Here is a 27,245-nt window from a genome sequence, read left to right as displayed (position 1 = left end):
CTGTATTTTGAACGGGAATTCGATTTCCAGAGCAGCTTATGATAGCCGAGTTTTATTCGTACTCTTGAAAGTAGCTGGAAATCCGGACGTAAGGGGGAGGGGGGTGTTTTGAAAATTCGGACACACCTGGACAGGGGGAGGGGGGTGGTCTGAAAATCTGCGATTTTAACGGACGTCCTAGAAGTAGATCAAGATGGCCCCTTAGAAGTAAAGCCCAAAATTCAGCTCTCACAAGTTCGTGGTGTCGATATATAATATTTATAACCGAGGATAATGTCCATAGTTTTTTAATAGCATAATGGCCTTTGTTTTCAATCCTTGGTATAAGGGGAGTGAGTAACGGTTTGCTTGCCACAATAAAGAAGAAACCCTCTGCTTGCAATGCTCATAGTAAAACATTATTTTGTCATCGGTCTTGGTAACTACTTCGACTTCTCACCTAAATCTCACCTAAACGGGTCTATAACATTCGCTGACAGATAAGAAGCTACAGTGAACTCACTGGTCACTGAGAGTACTGACTGGATGTCCCTTCGCAGGAATTCAGACAAAAATATGCATTTCAGGAACATTTTAAAAAGAAATTTCTGGTTTAATATCCGGCCAAATTTTTGGAAACCGGACCGGAACCGGATATAAAAGCCGGATATCCGGCCGGAACCATATTATACCGGATATCCGGTCTGTTCACGTTCCTAGGTTTAACAATGTTAGTTCATTTACTTATATCTCAGGTACAACCCAACTACCTCAAGATCGGATATGAGCAACCACAAAATTGATCTCTGAGCTAAAGATGGAAAAACAAAGTAATGGGTTGAATAAACAATATTCTTTAAAGCAAGCGATGAACAATGAACATGCTCTATACAAGAGATGTAATCCACTTCAGGTATAGGAATCATGGTTGTTACTATAATTATTTCTGCACCAGTTTGCCTAACGTTTGGCGTAAACCATATCTTTCAAATTAGTTACTCAGTGGAAGTATTTGAAATCAATCAAGATGGTTGGTGAACTAACGATATTACAAAAGTTATATATAATGAATACCGTGATTTGGATTCGTAGGTGTAATGTCGATAAAATTTCAGGGAGAAAGGTACTATCAGTAATAGGAGGTCTTGTCTGAGGAGCCGGTTAGGAGCCGGTTAGGACACAAAATCTATGCTCTTGTGTACAGGTAATTATTATCGTTTATATTATCTGCTGAATGCTGATTGCTGGTCAATATTTTGTCCTGTTTTGTTGATGAAGAATGGTTTCTTCATTTGTGCTTCCACATTAACAATTTTGCTTTCAGCGATCAACACCGGTGCTGGTCCTGCGCTAACTCTCCTTGTTCAGCCTCAAGCGACTCCACAGTTCAAGCCTTGGCGAAGCACGGCATCCCAGAGAGGGTCTTCCGACGGCGTCGTTAGATCGCAGAGCTGGCAGTCCTCGACCACCCCCGACTACTGAAACTCGTCAAGAGAGATTTCGGGGCCAACGGAAGGATCAGAATAGAGGCCCTCAACGACACAGCCAGCAGAGTAATCAACACTACCAGGCATCTGAAAGATGCAAGAGCAGCAGCCATTGTTTGCGGCAGACTTATGTAGAAGAGTTTTAAAATAATCTGTAACTATACTGTACCTCCGATCGACCTCCGACCGTCGCTCACCTACCGCCGACCGGCACCCGACTGACCTGCCTTGTCTGTTCTATGACCGTCTTCATTATACAGATTATCATATTTTGCGAAAAATTACGATTTTTCATTCATATGCATATATTGCTAATAATACTTTTACTAATTATACTGCTGATAAATCCGAGATAAAGTTGATTAATGATTAAATATGCTTTTTCTCCACAGAGTTGATTTCAATTAAGTATCAAAGATTATTCATATTTTAAATTGTTTAGATGGAATTGCTGAATGGGGGCCGGGGGTTTAGTAAATGCTGGGAGGAGGGGTTATAAACACGACAAAACGTTTCTCACATAATATAAAAACGAGGCCTTATTGGGCATTGGCCAAATTGATAAATAGGCACCAGAAATCAAAATGTTTAGATACAATAAGAAATTAAGGCTAAAAATTGAAGATAAGAATCATTTGAATTACTGAGGACCATTATTATGATTATTATCTACCTGGTCCCAGAAAGAAGCTATGTAACTTGATGACGGGTAAAAGAGCGAGGAGAGACGGTGAGGAGGATGGGGAGGGCAGTAAGAAGAAGATAGCTATTCCTAACAGCGCCAAACACTCCCTTCAAGGTTTGATAATTAGTCTGGAGTGGGTAGTGAAGAATCACAAGTGCATTAATAAATTTCTAAATCAACCTTTGTTCAATTTTAATTCAACTCCGGCTTAGCTTGATACAGTGGAATTTTATCGCAAGGAATAATTATTTCGGCCATTTGTCTCTCAATACATTTTTTTCTTTTTTAATTGAGGTATAATTAATAATACATTTTTCTTTGTAACAAAAGATACAGTCTGATAAAAGTTTAGAAAATAACCAAGATTACAAATGGAGGGAATAAATATACTTGTCGATTATATAACTGATCTAACAAATTATGAATAAAATCTATATGCTATGAAATAGTAGATTAAAAGCTTGTGAACACGTGTCAACTGCGGGTCGATGTTTTTATTTCAAAATTCAAATAAATTTTACATCAATGTATTACAATTACATTTACACAAGTAAAGACCAAAATAACTACAATGAGGCAGCAACATGATTTATGAAAGTTAGGAAAATATTGATTAAGTTAACTCAACACTACAAGACTGCAGCTAGAGTGAGAAAGGTTTATTATGTAGAACATAATATATGTTTGATGTTTAGTTCATGTCTGTCGCTGACTCTCGACACCTTGATGTTGAATGATTCCTTTGGTACCGTATTCTTTGAACGTTCTGAGAAAACTCCGAGTGTTATACTATGTTTATTATAAAATGGAATTAAATGAAATGAAATATTTATATTTCGCTCATACTTTCAACACTACTACTGTTATTCAACTACTAATAAATATAACAAATAATTTGAGGAAACGATGTAACAGAGTCAATGTATTTTAATGTTGCCATGGGATGGCAAGTCCCCATACATCGTAGTCCGATAGTTTCACTGCGTCATAATATTCTGTTTAACCAGCTGACGCAATAAAGGGATAGCGGCTTTAAATCATGCTAAAATAACCGTTAAACAATTGACATACATTGCACGCATTTACAGAAAAGAGTATGAATGAAACTGAGCTTTATTGAGATTTGGGCCCAAGATTAATCAACCCCACATTACATCTACATCAATGGGCTGAATAATTCAACTATACGTTTTCAGCAGCATTCGAAACACCCCGTGACGAACACCCCTGCAGATTTCGTCGATTTCAGGTGCCGTCGGCACCATAAAAATTAAAAGCAAACATAAATTTTTTTCCCCTAAAATCGAACGCTTTCTGCGCAAAAAATTGACCTCAACAGAAAAAATTAAACATGGCTTCAAATCCAAATTTGAACCAGAGATTTTTCACTTCCTCTCGATAAACTTAATTTTCAACCCAAAATAAAGTCTCAAAGGGGTAAATTACTCAGGTCAGGATTGTAGGCAATGATTATGCCAAACCATACATTTTTTAAAATTCATTAAACTTTCAATTTAGCCTAAAACACCCTATTTCGCAAAATTTTTCCGGGGGGCTGTGCCCCCCCTAGCCCCCGCCAATGTGGTCCGCCCCTTACCTGGACCCCGCTGGGGGCCGCGCCCCCAGACCCCTGCCACAGCTTGCAGCTTCGCTCGCCGACAGCCCCCCCCCCCCAAAGAAAAATCCTGGCTACGTGCCTGAGCAAAATATAGGTTAAGGGCTTTTCAGATGATTTGGCTCCTCAACAGATACCGACGTACATAACGGTCAATATGTAGTTTAGGTTTACCTGGCCCGTAGGTTACGAATGTGCCCGAGGAGGAAAAAAAAGCAAACTTAAGAAAATTTCTCGGGAACTTAAAAGTTCACCTCAAAACGAAATCTGCACCTATGGTGACGAATATGGGGCATTTGATTACAGGAAGGAGGTTAAAATGAAGCCAGACCATAAGACACGACCCTTGTTTCTCACATCAGACGGCCAAATATTCCTGGAATCCTTCTCTCCCATTTACAAGTTGGTTTTAGAGCTTTTTATTTCAATTTAGACAAGCTTTCGAAGTAATGTATGTTGGTTAGGTCTACGTTTTAACGATCATTGTGACTTTTTCTACATCATAATTAGTGACTATCAATTTAGCTTTCCTTCACCAACTTGTCAAACATTTTACTCCTTCAGGCAAGCTCACGATTTCTTGATAGCGATAGCTGAGCCTGTCTGTCGACCTGTCAACATACACGAGTACAGGTTGACCCCATACTCTGTACGCAGCCGTCAGTGTCGGTCTTCAGACCGAGGACATCGTCAAATATCTCTCCCAGGTACGGGTTATAACCGAAGTGTAAGGTAAAAGAATTGTCATTGTCATTAAGAATCATTTTCCATTTCGTTAAATTTGGAGTTAATTTCGTAATGGGAAAATATGAAGTTAAGTAGTACTAGAAAAGTAATTAGAATATTATAAACCACCTGCTCTACAACAGTTGAGTAAGACGTCCATGCCGGCGGGTGTTGAGGACTTTGTGAGGATGTGTACCAGTAGTTACGGTAAAGTTAAGCTGGTTCTCAAGCACAACAAGTATTTCCTTGAAACAGCTCATCTGGATGTCCTGCAGTGTTTATTAAAAGATCCTGTTCTTGCTGGTGCCAGGTTGATAAAGTTATTAAAACGTTTTAAAATTATAATTATTTAATCAAATATTGATTAAAATAAAATAAAAGTTCATACAAACCAATAAAAACAATGAAATCCCCTCACTTGACACCTTAACGATAACCACCCCCAGAGAAAGTTCAGGAGACAGTGCCGTGATAGAGGAGAAGATATCAACAAAAGCTCACATGTTCTCTACAAACAACAAGGCAGTGGCAGAACCTGCTCAGCCGGGATCTTCTGCTGCTGTCTCTGCTGAGGCTCCGGACGATCTGCAGGTATTATTATATCACGTTTCTTATAGATCTTATCTGTCTGCACTGGATACTGGGGGGGGGGGAGGTGAAACATATTTGATTTTACACGTGACAGCGATTCTGGGTTTCGACTGATCAATGTTGCAAGCTGATTGGTTTATATATGTCACGTGCCGGACAAAGTATGGTTCACCTCCCCAGTCCCCACCAGTATAATGTTCACATCCATAGGTCGCTTATAAATAATGGACGACCGGGTTTTTTTTTTTTTTTTTTTTTTTTTTTTTTTTTTTTTTTTTTTTTTTTTATTTTTTAAATGAGGAACCTGCCAAACCCCAGGACACCAGGAGGATACCACCGGCAAAGCGGCTAATAGTACCCTCCGGTCTGTGTTGTACCGAAGAAGCTGAGTTAATCGATCAAGACTCGGCTTACCAGCCAAGAGGCAAAATCTGAGCGGCACCAAGGGTTCAGAGAGTGTCATTTCAGCTTCTCCGGTGCTGGATGCCCTGGGGTTTCACATGCGCCGTAGCAAAATAAATATAAAAACACACGCACACAATTTTTTTATTCTTTTAGATAATACGTCGAATAAAGTCAGTGGATATAGAGTAATAAAATGCACATAAGATGGAGAGAAAAAGGAGAGATACTACTGGTTTTAAATATGACTCTATATCAATACTAGTAGTGGAGATAACTCCACTGGCTACAACTTGTGAAATAAAGGGTAAAGGTAAGGCACGGCTGTAATTTCGAGAGAATAAATAAACAAGAGTGTATAGTGGATCCAGAACTTTGGGTATAAAATGGTCATCAAGGTATAACGTCTTTAAGGCACCGTATAATATCCGGTTTTTCACCTAATAAGAAAAGCTTAAGATGTTTAAGATATCGCTCCCAGAATAGGGGTTCCTTGTTCTGGAAACTCCTTCCAATAAACCAACAGCAAACCGAATTTATGAAGTTAACACTTTTATCTCTGTGATTTAAGCAAATCAAATAGTGGCGATATGGGTCGTCATAATTTGCGTCAATATTCGATCTAATAAACAGATTTACTCCCTGTAGGAAAGAGCTTGTGGCTGGACAGTCAATAAATATGTGAGAGATAGTTTCGAGGTTGTGATTACATAACGAGCAATTTGGACTATCTTTTTCAATCTTCATTTTATATCTCATGTACCGACAAGTACTAATCCGGTGAAGGAGCTTATATTGGTACTGAATAAGTTTGAAGTTATTTGAGAAAGAAGTAAAAATATCCGTAAAAATACTAATCCAATCAATATCCGTTAAGGAGAGGTTAGCACTCCAGTTCCTCATTGGAGGAAGGGTGCTGGGATCTAAACGCTTAGACATGGTATCTCTAATGTTTCTACCTTTGATAGTGAGAGGAGTATCTCTAGAGTTGGGGGTATTCCTACCTCCCCAAAAGCGAAGTGAAAGTTGGGTATCGATAAATGTAATGTTACTTGTAAACGTATCGGTATTATTAAATCGACGTATTCCCAATTTTATACTCGCATATTGAGTCGAAGAGATTATACTACTTGTTTGGCCCCACTTTCTCAGAAATTGCTGAAAACTTAAGAGGTTACCTTCCTCTGAAACAAAATCAGAAAGATAGATGATATTTCTATCAATAAGAATATCGTTCCAGAGCTTGGAGCCAATGTCCGTTATTACGTCGCTTCCCCACACACAGTGGTTGACTGTACTCTTACTTGACTGTGAAGAAATAGACTTCCAAAGCTTATAATGGCGAAGAAGGTTAAAGGTAAAACCAGTATTCTTTAATGTGAGACAGTTTTCTATACACACAGTTGGTATATTTGGGTGTAAAAGCTGATTGATGATAATATTTTTCCAGGCATGTTGGAAATTAGGATCGATAACTTTTCCTATAAGTGACACTTTTAAACCTATAATAAAATCGTTAGTATAGAAGAGACCTAGACCCCCACATTCACGAGGAGAAGTAACAATATCACGTTTCAACTTATCCCTCTTACAACCCCACAAGAAGTGAAATATCATAGTGTCTATTTTACTGATGGTGTTAGTATCAGGAGTTTCTAGTGGTATGATAAGGTAAGTGAACTGGGAAAGAATAAGAGATTTAATAATTGTACACTTTCCTATCAGAGTTAAGTCTCTCTTACTCCAGGTGTTGATAGCGGTGCTGGCGTTACTAAGTTTACTGTGGTAGTTCATTTTGCAGAGATCAGCTCCACTAGACGTGTTGTCGAACTTGACTCCTAATGCTGTAAACTCGTTAGCTACCATGTCTTCCCCGTATGTACTGGTAAGGTAATTTCGAAGACTAGTGTTGTCTCTGGTAGCTCCTAAAGGTATGCACTTAGTTTTACTGATGTTGGGCTTACAGCCTGAGTGCTGACCGAACAGGTTGAGCTCTAGGATAACTGCATCTACGCAAGCCTGGGAGGGATCCAGGTACAGATCCGTGTCATCAGCAAACAGACTCATGAGTATGTCGATACCATTAATGCTGAGGCCTTTAATATAAGGGTTATACTGTAGCTTATTACTAAGTACCTGGGACACTAGGAGGAAAAGAATTGGGGAAAGGGGGCTCCCCTGATGGACGCCACGAAGTATGTGAACAGGGCTGCTAAGGTGTCCGTTAATGTTAGCGTAACTCATACCAGCGTGAAATGCCACTCTCACCAAGTTGATTAAATAATTTCCAAACCCCATACCTTCCAAGACACTGAAAAGAAACTTATGTTCGACCGAGTCGAAAGCCCGTTGGAGGTCGACCTGCATAATCATACCAGTATCCTCTTGGTTCTCATGGTAATGTTCTAAGGTTAGATACATTAAGATCAGATTATCGCTGGTACTCTTCCCTTTTTGAAACCCGGATTGGGCTGTACTAATAAGTGTTGGAAGTGAACTTAAGATCCTATTTTTTATAATATGAGTGAATATCTTATAGTCTACATTCAAAAGGGTGATTGGTCGCCAGTTCTTTATATAGTTTAACTCAATGGGGGTTTTAGGTTTCGGGATAAGTGTTATAATTCCTAGACGTTGTGAAGGTGACATAACCCCATTATCAACCGACTCTGAAAAGGAGTTAAATAGGATATTCTTAATGTCCTCCCAGAATACTTTGTAGAATTCAGCAGTGAGGCCGTCCCACCCTGGAGATTTATTTTTCTTAAATTTACTGATAATACTATCCATCTCCAGGAGGGAAATTGGCCTATCTAACCTATCAGCGTTCTCCTGATCAATAGTATCTAGGTTACTGGAATTAATATAATCGGTTATTTCATGCTCGTTTGGATTCGTAGAGCTAAAGATGTCCTGATAAAAGTTAACTACGTGCTCAGAAATATCCTGCTGTGTGCGTAGTACACTCTGATCGCTGTTAATAAGTTTGGTAATAGACTTTTTTTTAGCTCTACTTTTCTCCAGCCCGAAGAAATATTTGGTGGACCTTTCACCCTCCTCTGTCCACTGAATCCTAGACCTGGTCATGGCCCCGTTAACCTCAGCTTTAATGATGCCATCAAGCTGGGATTCCAAGTCATACAATTTTTTGCGCAGATCATCTTTCTGCATAAAATCAGTTATCTTTTTAACCTCTTCAATATCAGAGGATATTTTTTTCTTTTTTGCAACTTTTTCTTTCTTTTCTTTTTTTCCGAATCTGATCGCAAAATCTTTAATTTTCATTTTAATCACGTCCCAGAGTCCCGAGTACGAATCAAAATTACTGTCAGCAGTTTCATTGATAATCTCCCGTACATTACTCAAAAACGACTCATTATTTAGATGGCTATTATTAAGTTTCCAATATCCTATTCCACGTTTAATGGGGGAACCCTGTAGAGATAATGAAATGTAGCTGTGATCAGATCGAAAACCATGACTAATATCTGCGTTACAGACCGGATAATTAACCAGACTATCATCTATAAGGAAGAAATCTAGGCGTGTTTGGGTTTTGTGCTGTTTATTTACGTGAGTATAAACACGCTCATTACCCCTACTAAGACGGAAGATATCACTGATGCCATGATCAGCGGTCACCTGGTTCAAATATTGCTGACGCTTAGTATTACTGTGGGAACTATTACCACCATATTTATCAAGATTATTATTTAAGATAGTATTCCAGTCCCCAGCCAAGATACGATAATCATCCCTTGTACGTCCTAGAGTTTCCAGGAACAAGTTCTCTACAACATAAGTATCATTGCTATTAGGACAATAGACGTTTACCAAGCAATACTTGATGGAATCCTTCTCAATTTCTAACAGTGATACACGTCCCTGTGTGATGATCCTGTGACTGCAAATTTTAATATTAGAATTGGGTTTGACCAGGAATGTAACCCCAGTGGACTTAGAGGTACCATGATTGAAATAAATATCTCCCCCCCAGATTGTCCTCCAGAAGTCTTCCGTTTCAACTACAGAGTGAGATTCTTGTACCATAATAATATCTTCTGGTTTAGCTAGTAGCCAACCAAGAACCGATCTACGTTTCTCGGGGTTTCCGAGGCCATTGCAATTGAAAGAACCTACCCTAAGACTGGCTCCTACACTGTCATTTTCTGACATTGTAAATTCTGAAATTAGCCGCCGCTCTAAAGTTATTTTCACTAAGTTCGTGACGAGTAAAGCTAGTATTGAGTCTAGTACCGTTTCTCCCAATATTGCAAAGAATGACGTAGTAGTTATTGTACAATGACAAAAAAACAAAATGATAAAAACACACGCAATCACACATCTTATTACTAGTAGATGTATGAATCATTAAACAAGAAATTGCTGAAATAACGCTGCTATAGCCCATATAGTAAATGTATTTTATACGCTTAAACAAGTCCTAGAAATCCCGTGATGGGGCGTCCCCCTAATACTATAAGCTTCTAAGCTGATACTCTCCAATATAGAAGTCAGAGGGAAATCAATCTGGCTAGAAAGGCTCAAGTGGCTGGATGTGAGAGGTGAAAGGTGAACCTGACCTCGCCACCACCTGGCCCAAGCCCACACACCATCGCCCAACAACAAACCCCCCCATCAACCAACACCACACCGCCTGACCAGCCCGGCCCAACCCCTGAACCTGGTGCCTGCTGTGAATGAACCCGGACATGGTGACGAGTGTATGAGCCGGCAAGATGGTGCAGGGAAGCTGCTAAGAGAAGAGGTTTGTGAGCGGGCAAGATAAACCCTGATAAAGGTGGGTAATGTGTCGTACGACATGATGAAAAAACTAATAAATGGCACATTGTAAACTGCTATGAAGTTATTAGACTTGGAAATATACCGAACAGTCGATGAGTAGTATAATACTAGGTAGTCACGAGATATCGCAAAAATTGTGGGGGGACAGAAGCTCCTAAATTAAGTAAAAATTATAACGTTACACTGTGTACTAGGAAAAGGAAGATGCTACTCAGAATTAAGCTTTTTAAAGTGGTTTATAATTTAGAACACAACACTCTGACCGTGGGATAGAGTGAGATATACCGTTCATCCTCTTCCTCTGTTGGAGTTCCGTCCTCTGCGAGTTCCACCTCCCCGTCCTCTGTGGTAGCTATTTCCACCTCTGTCATTCTGAGATCCTTGTTCAGCATCCATCTGCTCTTCTCCTCCTGCTCTAATCCTGGGTCTAGGGCTCGTGTTACTTTTCACTCTCCTGGAATTTGGGAGGTCATGACGGGCACGTAAAGCATACTTTATCCTACTAAAATACAACTTTAAACCACTGGTATTTAGATGAAGAGGGTCTTCAGTACCCATTGCAAGTCCAGTTTTCAGAGATCCATCATTTGCCATAAAGACTTTGGTATCAATGTAGGTTAATCGAATGTGGGAGTTACACATAGTCTTGATAAAATGATTATATAACTTAACTTTTGAGTTAGTCTCACTACCAGGCGTGCAGATAGGAAGGACTCCAGGGAGGAGGACGTGAATCTCGGGGCGTTTCTTCAGCAGAGCTGCAACGTAGGTGAAGGTGTTCTCCACCAGCTCCTCGTTTGCTGCCTTGCTGTCTGAGGTCGTTTGTCCCTACTGCAATCACGACATCTGAAACGTTCTCGAACTCTTGGGAATCTGGGTTAGTGAGGTTAGAGAGTGTTGGGCAGTGAACACTGGACCCTGGAAGTGCGGGACCGAGTGTTCCTTTGCCGTCCCCAAACTTGATCTTACCTGAGGAGTTGGAATCACCTAAAAGTTTTACGGAAACTCGGTCAGATCCTGTGGGACTCCACTTCCACTCCTCTCGATCCTCTCTACCCTCACTCCCAACTGACTCAAGCTCTCTGACTCTCTGTTCAAGGTTCGACTCGCTCTGCTCGATCTGCACTACACGCTCTCTAAGTTGAGTTACAGAACTAATATTCGTATTGGAATGCTCTTCAAGAGCTGATAAACGTTTATTAATATCTTGAAGTTGAGGATTAATCTCACTTAGATGTTGATCAAATTTACTGTGCAAGCTAACAATAAGAGATTTTAAATCCGTAAGTTCGGACGGGTTATCACTTGCTTTATCAACATCAAAACGAATACTGGACTGGAAGTTGTGAGTAACTGGCATTTTAGCCGGAGGTTCTTTGCCAGATTCACTAGTTATACTATCAGAACTATTTGCACTTGAATTTAGTGCACGTTTAATAGATTCACTTTGAGAGAAAGCACTGTCAGAAGAAAAGTAAGAATCAATACGAGGAGTATCGTCAATTTTAGAAAATGTGAATATCGATTTTGAACCCATCAGATAACAGATAAATCTCAAATGTGACAGTTAAATTGACTAATTAATGGAATGTCAAAACAGGTAACCGTTGATAGATCGTAGATTAATAGCAAGGTTGATAGAAGCACTATTAAGAATATGTAACACTAATGTACGGGATGTACGGAATATTCCAGAAAATGTATAGCTATATGGTAAAGGTGGCTTGAGCAGCGCAATTCTATAAGTTAGCTAATCTAAGAGATAAGAAAAGACCAACATATAGATAATTGTAAATCAGCACTGAAGATAATTGTAAATCAGCACTGATTTGGTACCGTATTCTTTGAACGTTCTGAGAAAACTCCGAGTGTTATACTATGTTTATTATAAAATGGAATTAAATGAAATGAAATATTTATATTTCGCTCATACTTTCAACACTACTATTATTATTCAACTACTACTATATATAACAAATAATTTGAGGAAACGATGTAACAGAGTCAATGTATTTTAATGTTGCCATGGGATGGCAAGTCCCCATACATCGTAGTCCGATAGTTTCACTGCGTCATAATATTCTGTTTAACCAGCTGACGCAATAAAGGGATAGCGGCTTTAAATCATGCTAAAATAACCGTTAAACAATTGACATACATTGCACGCATTTACAGAAAAGAGTATGAATGAAACTGAGCTTTATTGAGATTTGGGCCCAAGATTAATCAACCCCACATTACATCTACATCAATGGGCTGAATAATTCAACTATACGTTTTCAGCAGCATTCGAAACACCCCGTGACGAACACCCCTGCAGATTTCGTCGATTTCAGGTGCCGTCGGCACCATAAAAATTAAAAGCAAACATAAATTTTTTTCCCCTAAAATCGAACGCTTTCTGCGCAAAAAATTGACCTCAACAGAAAAAATTAAACATGGCTTCAAATCCAAATTTGAACCAGAGATTTTTCACTTCCTCTCGATAAACTTAATTTTCAACCCAAAATAAAGTCTCAAAGGGGTAAATTACTCAGGTCAGGATTGTAGGCAATGATTATGCCAAACCATACATTTTTTAAAATTCATTAAACTTTCAATTTAGCCTAAAACACCCTATTTCGCAAAATTTTTCCGGGGGGCTGTGCCCCCCCTAGCCCCCGCCAATGTGGTCCGCCCCTTACCTGGACCCCGCTGGGGGCCGCGCCCCCAGACCCCTGCCACAGCTTGCAGCTTCGCTCGCCGACAGCCCCCCCCCCCCCCCCCCCAAAGAAAAATCCTGGCTACGTGCCTGAGCAAAATATAGGTTAAGGGCTTTTCAGATGATTTGGCTCCTCAACAGATACCGACGTACATAACGGTCAATATGTAGTTTAGGTTTACCTGGCCCGTAGGTTACGAATGTGCCCGAGGAGGAAAAAAAAGCAAACTTAAGAAAATTTCTCGGGAACTTAAAAGTTCACCTCAAAACGAAATCTGCACCTATGGTGACGAATATGGGGCATTTGATTACAGGAAGGAGGTTAAAATGAAGCCAGACCATAAGACACGACCCTTGTTTCTCACATCAGACGGCCAAATATTCCTGGTTTTAAAGATCGCATGACAGCCAATTTATGCACGTTATTCGTTGAATAACTTACATAAAACTACCTGGGTGCACTAACCTGTGTTCACACAGGAGTTTCTTGATAAAGAAGATGAGGAGGAGGAGGTGTCCGAGAGCAAGGTTCTGTCCTTCCAGATCAAACAGAAAGAGATCGAAAACGTGCAAAGAAGGTATGCTTAATTATTATTTATATTATACATTCTCCCTCTGTTTCTTCGTTCAAGTGTTTAAAACTTGTTGGATATAAGTACTCTCTGTCGTTTGTTCTGCCTACTTCTATTTTCTTGTAAGTGTCTTTAGTTAAATGTCGGTAGATGAAGGTATCCTCGGCTAAAAACAGCCTCGTTATTAGCCGAGGAGATTTCCTCTTTAAATAAGAAACTATGAATATCTTACCGTATTTGGTACACTGAGGACTGTCAGACCAGATACCCCCGGTGTTACACGTGATCGTTTTAGAGCCTGTCACCACAAAGCCTGCCAAGCAAACAACGCTCACAGCAACGCCCTCTTTTAATCCACTTTTCATTATAGGAGAGTTTTCTATCTGTACTTCGTTACAGGTGGAAACTGAAATCGAATGGTTTTTAATATCTTGTCCAACTAGTGCTCCGGAATCCGGCCATGAAATTAAAACCCACAAGTGCAACTCTACTTTCGAGATCCGGACTTGCAAGATTCGGCGTATCAATTCTTGGGGCATTGGGATCCTTCTAGTATTTATTGGTCACCTTGACCTTAACTGACCAGACTAATAGAACTACTTACCACATTTAGGTATTTCACAGTACTCCCATCGAGGGTCAGTTCCCTCATCATTATAACACCAGGGACCTACTTCACTGAAGAACAAATTAACACGTGTTACTTAAAAGAACTTCCGAAAAGAGAATTCACAATAATTTATTAATCTTCACTCTCTTTGAACACTCTCCAGTGTAGTGTTATTGTCAATTTCGTTTTAATTTACTTTTTTGTACCATGATTTGCCCCTTTTTGCCTCCATATGATGACAAAGGTATCCTAGCAGATGAAGGCCTTACCTGTCTACATTTCTGCAATAATTATCATCCAATCCTGCATCAGGGAATCTGAAAATGATGCTGTGAAAAATTTATTCCCTAAAGTTTGGGAATTCCAACTTGGCTGTGTTATTATGGAACAACGTTTAAATTTACAACACCTCAATTACAATTTTAATTATATATATTTCTTATAATATCATGATATAGTGTAACTGTTTCCCAGTATCGTGAGGATCCAAATAATTGAGATTGGACATAAAATCTAGTAATAAGACTGTTTTAGGTTTGCGGTTGACTATCAGCTGTCATTAGTAAGAATAGATAACATGGCTTACTCTTGAGAAGTTATGGACTCGTGTGAATTTGGTGATTGGGAGTCCCATCTCTGGCAGACGTGTCCTGATACTGTGACAGATACAGTACCCCTGTACATTGACCCATTGGTTTCATCTGCTTCGTCGAGACATGTAACTGAAACTGGAGATTTATTTATTACAACGAAACCCCGAATGACCGCAGACGTTGGAGAATATAAACATTAAACAGGCCCCGGCCGAAGTAAATGCCGATCAATAGCATCAGCTAAAGTTTGAAGAATTTAAAATAATGCAATATATAAGACTTGATAATGTCTCAATCTCACCACAATTTGTTCTATACGCGTTGGCTACCGTCCCAATTTCGCAGGGTTCACATTCACTTGCACCTTCTGTTTTGCTGACTGTGTTGACCGGACACGTTTTACAGATTTTCACGCTTGTGTGTCTATATTTCCCAGCTGGACACGCATCTGAAATACATTTGGGTTTAATTAGCCCAATTAGCTATTTGAGTCATTGTGATACCCGAAAAAGTGCTCAAAATCGTAGTTCGCCTTTTTCGATAATATGATGCATTATGAAGTTTACTTTATTAAGTTCAAACTCACCACAATTTGTTCTATCCGCGTTGGCTACCGTCCCAACTTCGCAGGATTCACATTCACTTGCACCTTCTGTTTTGCTGACTGTGTTGACCGGACACGTTTTACAGATTTTCATGCTTGTGTCTCTATATTTCCCAGCTGGACACGCATCTGAAATACATTTGGGTTTAATTAGCCCAATTAGCTATTTGACTCATTGTGATATCCGAAAAAGTGCTCAAAATCGTAGTTCACCTTTTTGATAATATGATGCATTATGAAGTTAACTTTATTAAGTTATTAAGTTCAAACTCACCACAATTTATTCTATCCGCGTTGGCTACCGTCCCAACTTCGCAGAGCTCACATTCACTTGCAGCTTCTGTTTTGCTCACTGTGTTGACCGGACACGTTTTACAGATTGTCACGCTTGTGTCTCTATATTTCCCAGCTGGACACGCATCTGAAATACATTTGGGTTTAGTTAGCCCAATTAGCTATTTGACTCATTGTGATATCCGAACAAGTGCTCAAAATCGTAGTTCATCTTTTTCGATATGATGCTCTATTACGTTTACTCCAAAGTCCAATCTCACCACAACTAGTTTTGTCTGAGTTGGATACCGTCCCAACTACGCAGGGTTCACATTCACTTGCACCTTCTGTTTTGCTGACTGTGTTGACCGGACACCTAGTACAGCGTACCACGCTTGTGTCTCTATATTTCCCAGCTGGACACGCATCTTAAATACATTCGTGTTTAATGAAGGCTTCTTATTAGAGTTCAATTTGTTTATGAATCGATTTTTTAAAGTTTCGGTAGATTTGCATTATGCCGAATGTGCACATTATGTGCAAATTCCCCGGCCCCCTCCATTGTATCGTTCAATAAAGAATCTGAAACTATAAGTAGTTGTTGCATCTCACTTACCACAAGTAGATTATAATCACTGGGCTCCCAAACGTTCCCTGTTTCACATGTGAAATGAGCAGGTCCCCTTAGTTCGTAACCAGACTCACACTTTATTGTGATAATTTTTCCACGGGTTGAAGGAAATCGTGGTGCGATAACCGCATTGTCAATCGTTGGAGACTGGCAAATTTCTGAAAGTTAATTTACGGATGAAAGGATATTATATATAAATTGTTATAATATCAGGAATTTCAGGTACAGATGCTTGCAATCGGGTTGGGAAAGACTGTAATGCGTTAAGATTACATTTTACAAGTTTTCAAAAGTAATCATCTCATGCTGAATTTTACCTGAAGGTCGGTAGAAGATAGTGGGGGAGGGTGGGTCACGATTGTTAACTTCGTTGAAAAATAGTTTGGAGGAATCCTTACTTAACTCGTTGTGACACCCTTCAGATATGGAGCTATACACGATGCTCCAAACCTCCACATCGTTACATTCTATCTTCATTTCAGTGGATGATTTGTATACCGTCCATGTTTTGTAGTGATCTGTTGGGACGTTTTTCATCAAAGTGGCGTCATTCCCGTTATTGCAGTCTTTAGAAATCCATACGTTGAATACGTTGTCAAACTTAAAGTTCATTGAGAAGACAAATTTCGATTGGGCGTTCAAGAACTGGGGGGGGGGGGGGGGGGGGGGGGGGGGGGGGGGCCAACCATATTAAAGTATATTAAAGTATATCCCCGGGTCAAAATCGGAAAAAATCCTACATTTTAATACACTTTAATATACCTACAATTAGAAGATTTCTATTCTTCGTTAAGATTTACATGATGAACTATATTTTTCACTCAGATTCGCAAGATAAGCCTGTTTTAGGACTAGTACATGAATTTCCATCCAGATTGGTCAAAAATTGGCTGAGCTATGAGCTTTAAAAAATATGCCCATATTTGGGCATACGCTTTTGCCCAAATTCGATTTTGCCCAAATTCGATAAAATTTCAATATTTTTTAATGAGACTAACTCTATGTGAAAGATATAACTCAGTGTTTGTTGAATATAGTGGATACTAAGTAAAAAGACCTCCATGAACAAAATTTGGAAAATTGCACATAATATCTCGGTTCGGAATGCTAGCCAAAATGACTTTATTAAAATTGAAATAACTCCATCAGTTTTCAATATTTTTTCAAGAACTTTTTGGAATCGATTAAGAATTGCATTTCAAGCTTATTTTAAGCAACAATTTTTGATGTAGGCCTCCAAGGAGATAGGGATATATTAAAGTATATTAAAGTATATTAAAGTATATTAAAGTATATCCCCGGGTCAAAATCGGGAAAAATCCTACATTTTAATATACTTTAATATGGTTGGCCCCCCCCCCCCCCCCCCAAAAATCTGGACCAGGTTCATTAATGAGAAATGTTGACATGGTGTTTGCATATGTTATTCAAGTGGTCCTATTCAATGAGCCGCTGGAGTTGTTGAGTATTCTTGGTGGTGGACTTATCGTATGCAGCACGGTAACAGTAGCTGCTGACAAAGTTTTTGGTGATAAATTCAGAATTTGGGAATTTTGATAAATGTAGTTTTGAAGAGAACACTGTGATGTGTATGTGTGATAGGTATATTTTAGTTTAGGTACATAGAATTCATGCCACTCGAAACAGGATACTCTGATGATATTGACTTTAATAACACTGAACTTGCTCCACTCAAAGAAATGCTTCCTATCGCTAAAGATATATTCCAGCAGTGGGACCTTCATATCAATTCTTCCAAGACTGAATTTGTCCATTTTTATTTAGCAGATCCTAAACCCACTGTTAAACGCAAGGTGATTGTTGGAAAAGTGTATAGAGGTGATGAAGAGTGGCGCTCTAACAAAACTTTAGGATCGTTGATGTGCACTGTTAAGGATATCAAGAATCGAATATTCCTTGGTAATGTTGCCTTCAGTAAATTTCAGAAAGTTTGGATGAAGAGCAAGATTTCAGTCCAAAGGAAGATCAAAATCTACGAGGCACAAGTAGTCTCTATTCTACTCTACAACTGCAACTCCTGGGCTGCACCACTAGCTTCGTTGAATGAACTTGATATTGCTCATCGCAAAACACCTCCGAAGAATCCTCAACATCAGATGGCCTACTGGGGTTATTTCTAATGAGGCACTCTATGCTCGTTGTTATGTCACTCCCTTGTCTGTGAGAGTCTCTAAGTTTCGATGGAGAATGTTAGGACATATCTTAAGAGGACAGGAAGACTCACCAGCATACACCTCTATGTTATTTGCTATAAATTCTGATATTTTTATGGAAGGGAGACGGGTAGACCATGTTTAAACTTATTAGATGTTATTAGAAAAGACTTGACTAGTAGAAATCTTGATATTAGACTTAAGAATTTGACTGATTTCGAAGACCTTAGATTTTTGGCTTTAGATAGGGAGGAATGGAAGAAGTTAGAAGATGGTTGATGTTTTTGTTTTCTTTTTTATGCGTTTTGATATCTATAAGGTGCCTAGGATGCTCTTTTAAAGAGATATTTCGTACTTTGAAAGATTTACTACTACTACATATTATTATTTAAGAATAGGATTATTCTCACATCATTACTCACATGTCATCACTCACCTGTCATCAGTCACCTGTCATTTCTCATCTGTCATTACTCATCTATCATTACTCATCTGTCATGACTCACCTGTCATTACTCACCTGTCATCACTCACCAGCTCACCTGTCATTACTCACCTGTCATCACTCACCAGCTCACCTGTCATAACTCATCTGTTATTACTCACCTGTCGTTACTCACCTGTCATCAGTCATCACTCACCTATCATCACTCACCTTTCATCGCCCATCATGCACTAAAAATATAGCTAACATCCTCCAAGATTTGTAATTTTTTTAGTGCTTTCCATGTAATATCATTAATTAATATTGTATATTTTTCTCAAAAAAATTGTCTTTTTTTTTCTTCATATGTTCCTTAATGAATTGCTTTATTATATTATAAACTTAAGTTAAAGCTTTAAATGTGTTCAATTATAATTATGATGATTTATTGGTAGTAAAAAAAAGGATTTTTGTAAAATTATTAATAAAAATGGTTATAATTAGGATGAGTTTTTAACATTGTAGTGTTTAGTAGGGAGCATCACTGCTCTCGACAGACAAAGCGAAACAAGGCAAATAACTAGTGAAAACTAAATGAAAATAATCAACGTTAAGACGTTTTGTCTCACTTTGTCTGTCGCGAGCAGTGATGCTCCTTACTGAACACTACAATGTCTTGAAAATCTAAAAAGTAATACACAGGTTTGATCACATTATGATTGATCAGAAAAATAGATATAATGTTTTGTTATCGGGAGATGGGGTAAATGTACCTGCAAATACTCTTTTTGAGGGACAAGATCAGATGCGATACAACAATCTAAATATAGAAAAAGTATTAAATAAGGACACTGAAGGAAAGATACAACGAAATGAAAGTGAATCAGAGTCAAACTACGGAAAGAACACAGACGACATTCTTACTGAGTTCCCTGTCAAGGTATCAGCATTCCAAAGACTGAAAGGAATGCTAATGATAGCTACTGCTGGGATACTACTTCTTAGTACAACAACACTGGCTAAATATCTCAAGCACATTCCAACCGGAGAGTTTTTGTTCCTGAGATTCAGTGTTGTGCTGATGTTCATTTTCCCAACACTCTACTTCCAGCAGCCTAAAATCGATATGAAGGGTAAATTTAAACTGATATTTGCCCGTTGTTTTCTTGGGTCATTGAATTCAATTTGTAAGTTCTGGGCAGTGATAAAGCTAGATTATGGCAATGCCATTGCCCTGGCTGCATGTGCTCCTGTTTTTGCTGCTCTTTTTTCCCGGATTTTATGGAAAGAAAAAATCAGCTTGTTTACAATCATTGCACTTGTAATGGGGTTATCAAGAATGGTTCTTATTGTTAAACCAGATTTTATATTTGGATCTGAATCCCAAAAAGGAATCGGACCATTTGCCTTTGTACCAATCTTTGGATCAATGTGTCTTGGATTAGGGTTTAGCCTTTTACGAAAGATTGGCAAAAAGCCACATATTCTTATAGTACCCTTGGGGCAAGCTATATGTCTTATTCCAATTTCAGCAGTGTTTCAGCTTGGGAAACGTGATCATGTCGTTATTCCAGAATGTTATTCCGAAAGATACCTGTTTTGTTTAATCGGTTTTATTACAATGATAGCACATTTTCTTTTGAACAGAGGGTTGGTAATAGAAAAATCTGGACCAGGTTCATTAATGAGAAATGTTGACATGGTGTTTGCATATGTTATTCAAGTGGTCCTATTCAATGAGCCGCTGGAGTTGTTGAGTATTCTTGGTGGTGGACTTATCGTATGCAGCACGGTAACAGTAGCTGCTGACAAAGTTTTTGGTGATAAGATTAAGGTATGGGAGTTTTAGTTGACATTAGGTTGACGATAATGTCTTCGTTAACTCAGAAGGATGTTAGGATGCAACACATCATATTGATACCTATATTTTGAAATGAGATATTTATATCCCGCTCATATGATTAACCAACAACACAAGGAAGGTGAACAAAATATATATAACTCATTATATGTATATATTACCCCTATCAAGATTCTAAAAAAAGTGCGATGAGATTGGATTTTGACACTAGAAGTGCGATTTTCACGTGTCACGTGCAGTGGCGAAATGTACTCCCCCCCCCCCCCCCCCCCTCCAGCCTGCAAGATTTCTTGCCCCACAAACTATTTTCTATTTAAAAAGATTTCGCGAGTTCCTTTGTAAGCGAAAAGTATGTCACTGTTATTGGATCCATAAATAACGAAAAATTTACGTGCGTATTTTTATGAATTATATTATGTTACATATTGTAATTATGGTAAGCCTCACGTAGCACGATGGTTCAGGGCGCGCTCGTCAAGCAGTTGACTCGGGTTCGAGTCTCGTCAGCAGTCATCCTTTTGGCAATTATTAATTATTTTACTAAAATTATCATCAGAGCACCTTGTAATGTACGTTATCCGATTGATTATACTGTTCGTACTTCATCTAGAGAACTAAGAGAAGACTGGCATTTAAAGATTTGTCCGGGGAAGGCCTCGTTCACACTGGAACATGTCAAATTATTGTAAACGGAGTTATCTGGTAATGTTTGTTTTGTTTATGGCTAGAATTTAGAATGGAATCAATGTGATGAGGATCCAGAGTTAATTACCTGCTAGGATTAATAAGTCAGTTCTCCAGTTGAAGAGACCCTTTCTCAAACTTTTAATGAAGAAATATTCACTATGCCTATCATGGCAGTATCAAGTATATTCTGTGAAAGATGGAGTAGACTGTAGCCAGGAATAGTACCTCCTTTAATGGTAACCATGGTAACTATAGTAACCACTGTGAATCTTGATCTTATAACAACTAGTATCCTTTAAGACTTAGACAGTACAGTGAATAAACACGCTGAAAATGCAAGCGCGCGACCGAATATGTAGTGCTGAAAGAGGATGCCGAAATCTCGCGGAGAATCTCACGATATCGTGAGCCTAGCTATGAGATTTAAACGAAACTCGCAAAAATCTGGCAAAAATCTCGCGCGCGTTACGTCGAAGTTTTCACGCTATAAACAAGTGATAAAATACACGTTAAGAGTATAAAATACATGTTAAGTTCCTAATTCCCTCAACTTTTAAGTTAAACTTTTTCTGTTTCCTCATTTATTTACAAATTTTGTGCGATGAGTCCGGCTCGCAATCTCGCATAAATCTTGAGCTGGGATATATTATAATATAATTTAATATCTATATTACTTTACCTAACCTTCGCTCCAATGTACCTGTGAAACCTTCATATTATGTAGTATTTATAGGTGAACTATATCATATGTATATAGGATATGCAAATCCTCCTCAGTTGTTACTGACTTTATTCACGATTTTAAATTATTAATTAGCAAACTGATTGCCCAGAATTTTAAAGGAAAGTCTTGTATAAATATCTTAAAGTATTTATCAATAATCATTAATCAACCAGCTTGTAATTTTAGTTGTATTCTCATGTTTTTATTATTGCCCCATTTTTTATTTTAGGATTTGTGATACCGTACACGTAGCAGTATGGCGAGAGTTGTTAACTTCATAATTACTTAAATATTGTTAGCTACTGTAACATTATAGACACGCACTTAGCGTACTATACATAATTGTTCTATTTAAGTTTCCAGCTGTTTTTGCATGCTATAGTAGATTGTTATTTTATATTATATTTTACATTTGCAAGTGTCTAGTTATATAATAATACTTAATCATTACTTTTTATTTAAAAAAGTTTAAAATTACCGCTGCTTGAGTTACCTAGCCAGGCCCATTTCAGTTTTGAGTACTGGAGTCGGTTATCTACAAAGTAGAGTCAAAGCCTAGCTTTTTTGTAACTGGCAAGTGCTTTTCCGGATTCAATTTTCAAATAGTCGTGTATTTTCAGATTATTCTTCATTATGTCCTCAATCCTGAGCACTGGGACTACTTAAGTTTTTGCTACTATCTGAATTATTTGCTCAAGCTACTGCCACTGGCTCGCTAGGTACAAAGGTTTATTTCCTATTTATCATGAAAAAATTTGTGTGCTGGGCTAAAGTTTACTTGGCGTTCACGCAGGTTTGAACTCCCGACCTCGTGCAGAGCTAGTTAATCGCCTAGCCGGTGAGCTACTCGGGTGATGCTCTTTTAAAATTTTCGATGTACATATTTATCGCATACAATCCTCTATTTTGAGTTTGTCATAATTGTAATCGGGAAGTGGGAACATTAACAACTCTTCTGCATTTAATTGGAACTGTCTGTACTGTGTACACGATAAAACACATAAGATAAATACAAAGATTGTGTACACTACTGTGCTTATATGGAAAACCCAACTAGACTATAATATATCTTCAGAGTTTCAGGATCATTCTCACATATACTCATAGTTAATAGTTAATAGCACTATGTTTACAGTATGCACTGAAGGGGTATCCTAGGAAGTTTCTTGAACTTTTAACAGGTACCCATCCTCATTTAACCCTCAATTAAGTTTCCTATCATTCGGCTGAGTCGACCGAGGAGATCGCATAGATCCAATGGATCCTTAGTTACTCCCTAGACTAGGTGACACTGGGATTCAAACTCATATACCTGGATTGACGAGTAATCCAGTACAGTAGGGAGTAAAACGAGAGACTAGTTGTCGTTGTAACTTATTAGAAAGTTAACTTTGTAGCTTTTCAGAAGGGGCATAAGGAGGGAGGGGGATGATGTCCGCTATAACATCGGGGCCCCCATTATACAGTCCTACCTGTAAAGATATGATCTAGGATACTCACTTCATTAGCAGGCACATAGAGATTTTAGACAAATTCTATTGACTTATTGACATTCCTACTATACCTAGTAATATTGTATTTATTATATTCTTTGAAAGAAATAAAAAGATGTAATATCCATATTGTATATTCTTGTGGTTATTGTATAAATTCTATCTAAATATTTTTCGCTGTCTCAGGTTTTCTTAAATTTTGTCTCAGGATTTTTCGCTGTCTCAGGTTGTCTTAAATTTTGTCTCAGGATTTTTCGCTGTCTCAGGATTTCTTAAATTTTGTCTTAGGTTTTTTCGCTGTCTCGGGATTTCTTAAATTTTGTCTCGGGATTTTTCGCTGTCTTGGGATTTCTTAAATTTTGTCTCAGGATTTTTCGCTGTCTTAGGTTATTTTGACATCTCAGGTTCGCTTAAATTTTGTCTCAGCTTTTTTTGCAGTCTTAGCTTTTCTTAGGCAGTTTGTCTTATGAATTTTTGCAAATCCAATCCTAAGATCCGAGGCTGGGGGAGGCCTATCTAAGGCCAAGGTTTGGTATTGTTACGGAGTTGCATATTAACAGGAAGCGATGTAACAAGAGCCAATATTATATATTTAATGTTACCATGGGCTGGCAAGTCCCCATACATTGCAGCCCGTTAGTTTTACAACCTCTTATAATATATAATAGTAATACTTGAACTAGTACTTTTATCACTATAATTATTCTATAATTTTGTCAATAATCTTCTACCACTACAGTTATACCAACAAATAACATAGAACATGATCCTAAATGAAAAAGAGTTAAAATATAGATATAAATGATCATCGTATTTGTTTTCATGTAAATTGTAAATTGTAATTTTAACAATTAAATTTTAAATAACAGGTTTTGATGGATTATGGTAGATCAAAAAAATAGATATGTTTTGATATCAGAAGATGGCGAAAATGAACCTCAAGATGTTCTTTTTGTTGGGCAAGAGCAGATACGATTGAACGAACTTAATGACGAACAAATACTTAGTGAGGACAATGGCGGAGAAATGATTGAAGAAAAAAACTCACAAAGAACCTGTAAATCAATATTTAGACAGATAGAAGGAAAACTATCAATATTCCTGGCTGGTTTGATCAGTGTGAATGTATATTCTCTGAATAAACATGTAGGACATATGCCCGTGGGACAATTCTCCTCATCAGTCTTCATCTTTTCTTTTTTGTTCTTACTTCCAGTCTTCTTTTTCAGAGAAAAGAAAGTAAGTTTCTACGGTAAAGCTAAGTTCATTATCACTAGAGCATTCTTTGGAGCTATAGGTGGAATCTTTAAGTACTGGGCAGCCAAAGAAATGGATTACGGTGATAGTGTAGCCCTCGGTTCATTAGCTCCTATATTTGCTGCTTTATTCTCCCGAGTCCTCTGGAAAGAGAAGTTGAGTATCTTCACTCTAGTCGCCCTGATTATCGGTGTAACAGGTATTGTTCTTGTTGCAAGGCCGACTTTTTTGTTTGGAATTTCGATGGAATCCCAAGAGAAAGAATTCAATCCGTTCATGAAGTTAGTTCCTATAGCTGGTAGCATTATCTATGGATTTGCGTTTAGCTGCATGAGAAAAGTTGGAACTGAGGTTAGCCCCATATTAGTTTCATTACTTGTGTCAATAATTGTTGTACCGGATGGGATTATATTTCAACTGATTTATGAGGATGAGTTTGTTCTTCCTGGGTGTTTTACGGATAGGATGGTGATCTGTGTTGCAGGATTTGGTTTGTGTGCTGCTCTTCTCCTTTTGAATCGTGGATTGGCCTTAGAGAAATCTGGACCGGGAGTTCTCATAAGAAATCTTGACATAGTTGTTGCATATGGAATTCAGGTTGTGTTCTTTAACAGCATTCCTGATGTGATGAGTGTTTGTGGAGCAGTACTAGTAATATCAAGCGCTGTTATAGTCACTGCGAATAAGCTGTTCTTCGAGAAATGCTGTAAATACGAGTTTTAATGCGGTAAACATAATTAGTACGTACTGAAATTTTGTGTAAAAATATCGGTCCGAATGTGAACATTTATTGGTTACTGCGACTAACGAAATAACTCTTCTTTCAATTAGCATGCAATCGGTTTTATATGATGTTTATTGTACAGATCAAAATTAGAGCTTTCGGTCTCTATAAGTTTCATGACTCCGTTATTCATCAAATTGAGATATTGTACAATTTATCAGTTTATCAGACCGGATCAGATCTAGTAGGGTCTATCTATTATATGCAATATGCATGTAACATTATATGTCATTATATCTCAACTGGGGAACCCATATCGGTTGATATGTCTCACTACTTCACAATACCGAGTTATTCTTTTCAATTAGTCATGATGCTACCACTTAATGATTCCTATTCGAGCATAAATGAATAAGGATAAAGGTGCTACTCAATGATGGTGTTTACATTCAAACAACGATCATATTATGAACGAATTCTTTATAGGTGTAATTAATAATTATGCTTGTCATGTTGTAGTATTGATTCTCTGTGATGTATGTGCGCAGTAATAGAACATCCAATTTACACACGCTAGGAAGCATCTAGAGAACGTGAAATTTCACTGATCGTCTTTATTTACTATAATGCACTATTATATATCAGGAGAACAGTAATATAAGCTGTTTTCTGGAGCTAACTAAAATATTTTTGTACGAATATATAAATATTATCAAGAAGTGTAAGTGTAGACACAAATAACCGATTTAAGTTTCTAAGTGTTCACTCACAACCTTAAATAATATATTTCATTAGTATGCTACCCACACGCAACCTCTTAATAACTCACGTAATTCGTCTCCAAATTGCACCAAAATTTCAGAGATTATAGATATGGGTCAAACTTAGATTTCCTGAAAGTTTCGTAAGCCACGCCCAATTACAGTGAGCGTGGCGTGACACTCCCTCTTTTTCACTATTGTCTTCATAAAATGAGAGCGCTTTAAGCTAAGAACTCAAAATTTTTTGCACACATTTGGCTTGATAATTGAAAACCTTTCCCAAAGTTTCAAGTTCATTGGTTAAAATATGGCTAAGTTATGACCATTTCAAAACTCATCGGATACGTGATCCGAGCACTCAGTCAGTGATCTCGTCACTTGGTTAATGGCCTGTTTGGCTCACATGCACCGCTTGATTGGTTCGGCCTGCTTATGGGCCGGCCTATACAGCTGACTGCACCTAAAACGCTATCACACGAATTTATGGTGGTGTCACCATTTCAGGGCTTGTTAGCCCTGCTAGTCACAGGTTCCTTACAATCAATAAAAAGGAATGAACCATCCATTGAATCATCGAAAATGGTTCACTATCCTCCCTTTACTGCAGAACAACGATTGTTCGTCTACCTGAAGAAAGAAAATGGGGAGTTCTACCCTCAGATTAAACGACAATTTCAGATGAAATTCAACCGACCACCCCCTTGCCGGAAAAGCTGCTTTGACATTCATCACAAGATCAAGTTTACGTTTTCTGCACACGATCGGCGAAGAGTCGGCAGAAGACGAACTGCGAGGACTGTAGAAAACATCACGATCGTTGTTGGTGACGTGATGGACACACCTAAGATTGGCACCCGGAAATGAG

General features: G+C 38.2%; 2 protein-coding genes across 2 annotated transcripts in view; both read left to right on the top strand.

The window, feature by feature from the left end:
- LOC134825041 (uncharacterized) overlaps window positions 1–27,245 on the top strand; it is an 852,482-nt gene that overhangs the window by 452,760 nt on the left and 372,477 nt on the right. The window lies entirely within an intron of this gene.
- Window positions 2,169–5,518, top strand: LOC134825914 (general transcription and DNA repair factor IIH helicase subunit XPB-like). The gene is made up of 5 exons (XM_063838115.1): window positions 2,169–2,265; window positions 4,424–4,473; window positions 4,636–4,802; window positions 4,939–5,083; window positions 5,402–5,518. Exons 1-5 carry the CDS (start codon window positions 2,169–2,171, stop codon window positions 5,516–5,518), a joined length of 576 nt encoding a protein of 191 aa, XP_063694185.1.

This window comes from Bolinopsis microptera, chromosome 1, assembly GCF_026151205.1.
Source record: "Bolinopsis microptera isolate Bmic1 chromosome 1, MBARI_Bmic_1.0, whole genome shotgun sequence".
NCBI classification, from domain to species: domain Eukaryota; kingdom Metazoa; phylum Ctenophora; class Tentaculata; order Lobata; family Bolinopsidae; genus Bolinopsis; species Bolinopsis microptera.
The sequence above is the reverse complement of the archived record's forward strand: the minus strand, read 5'-3'. Positions and strand labels throughout refer to the sequence as shown.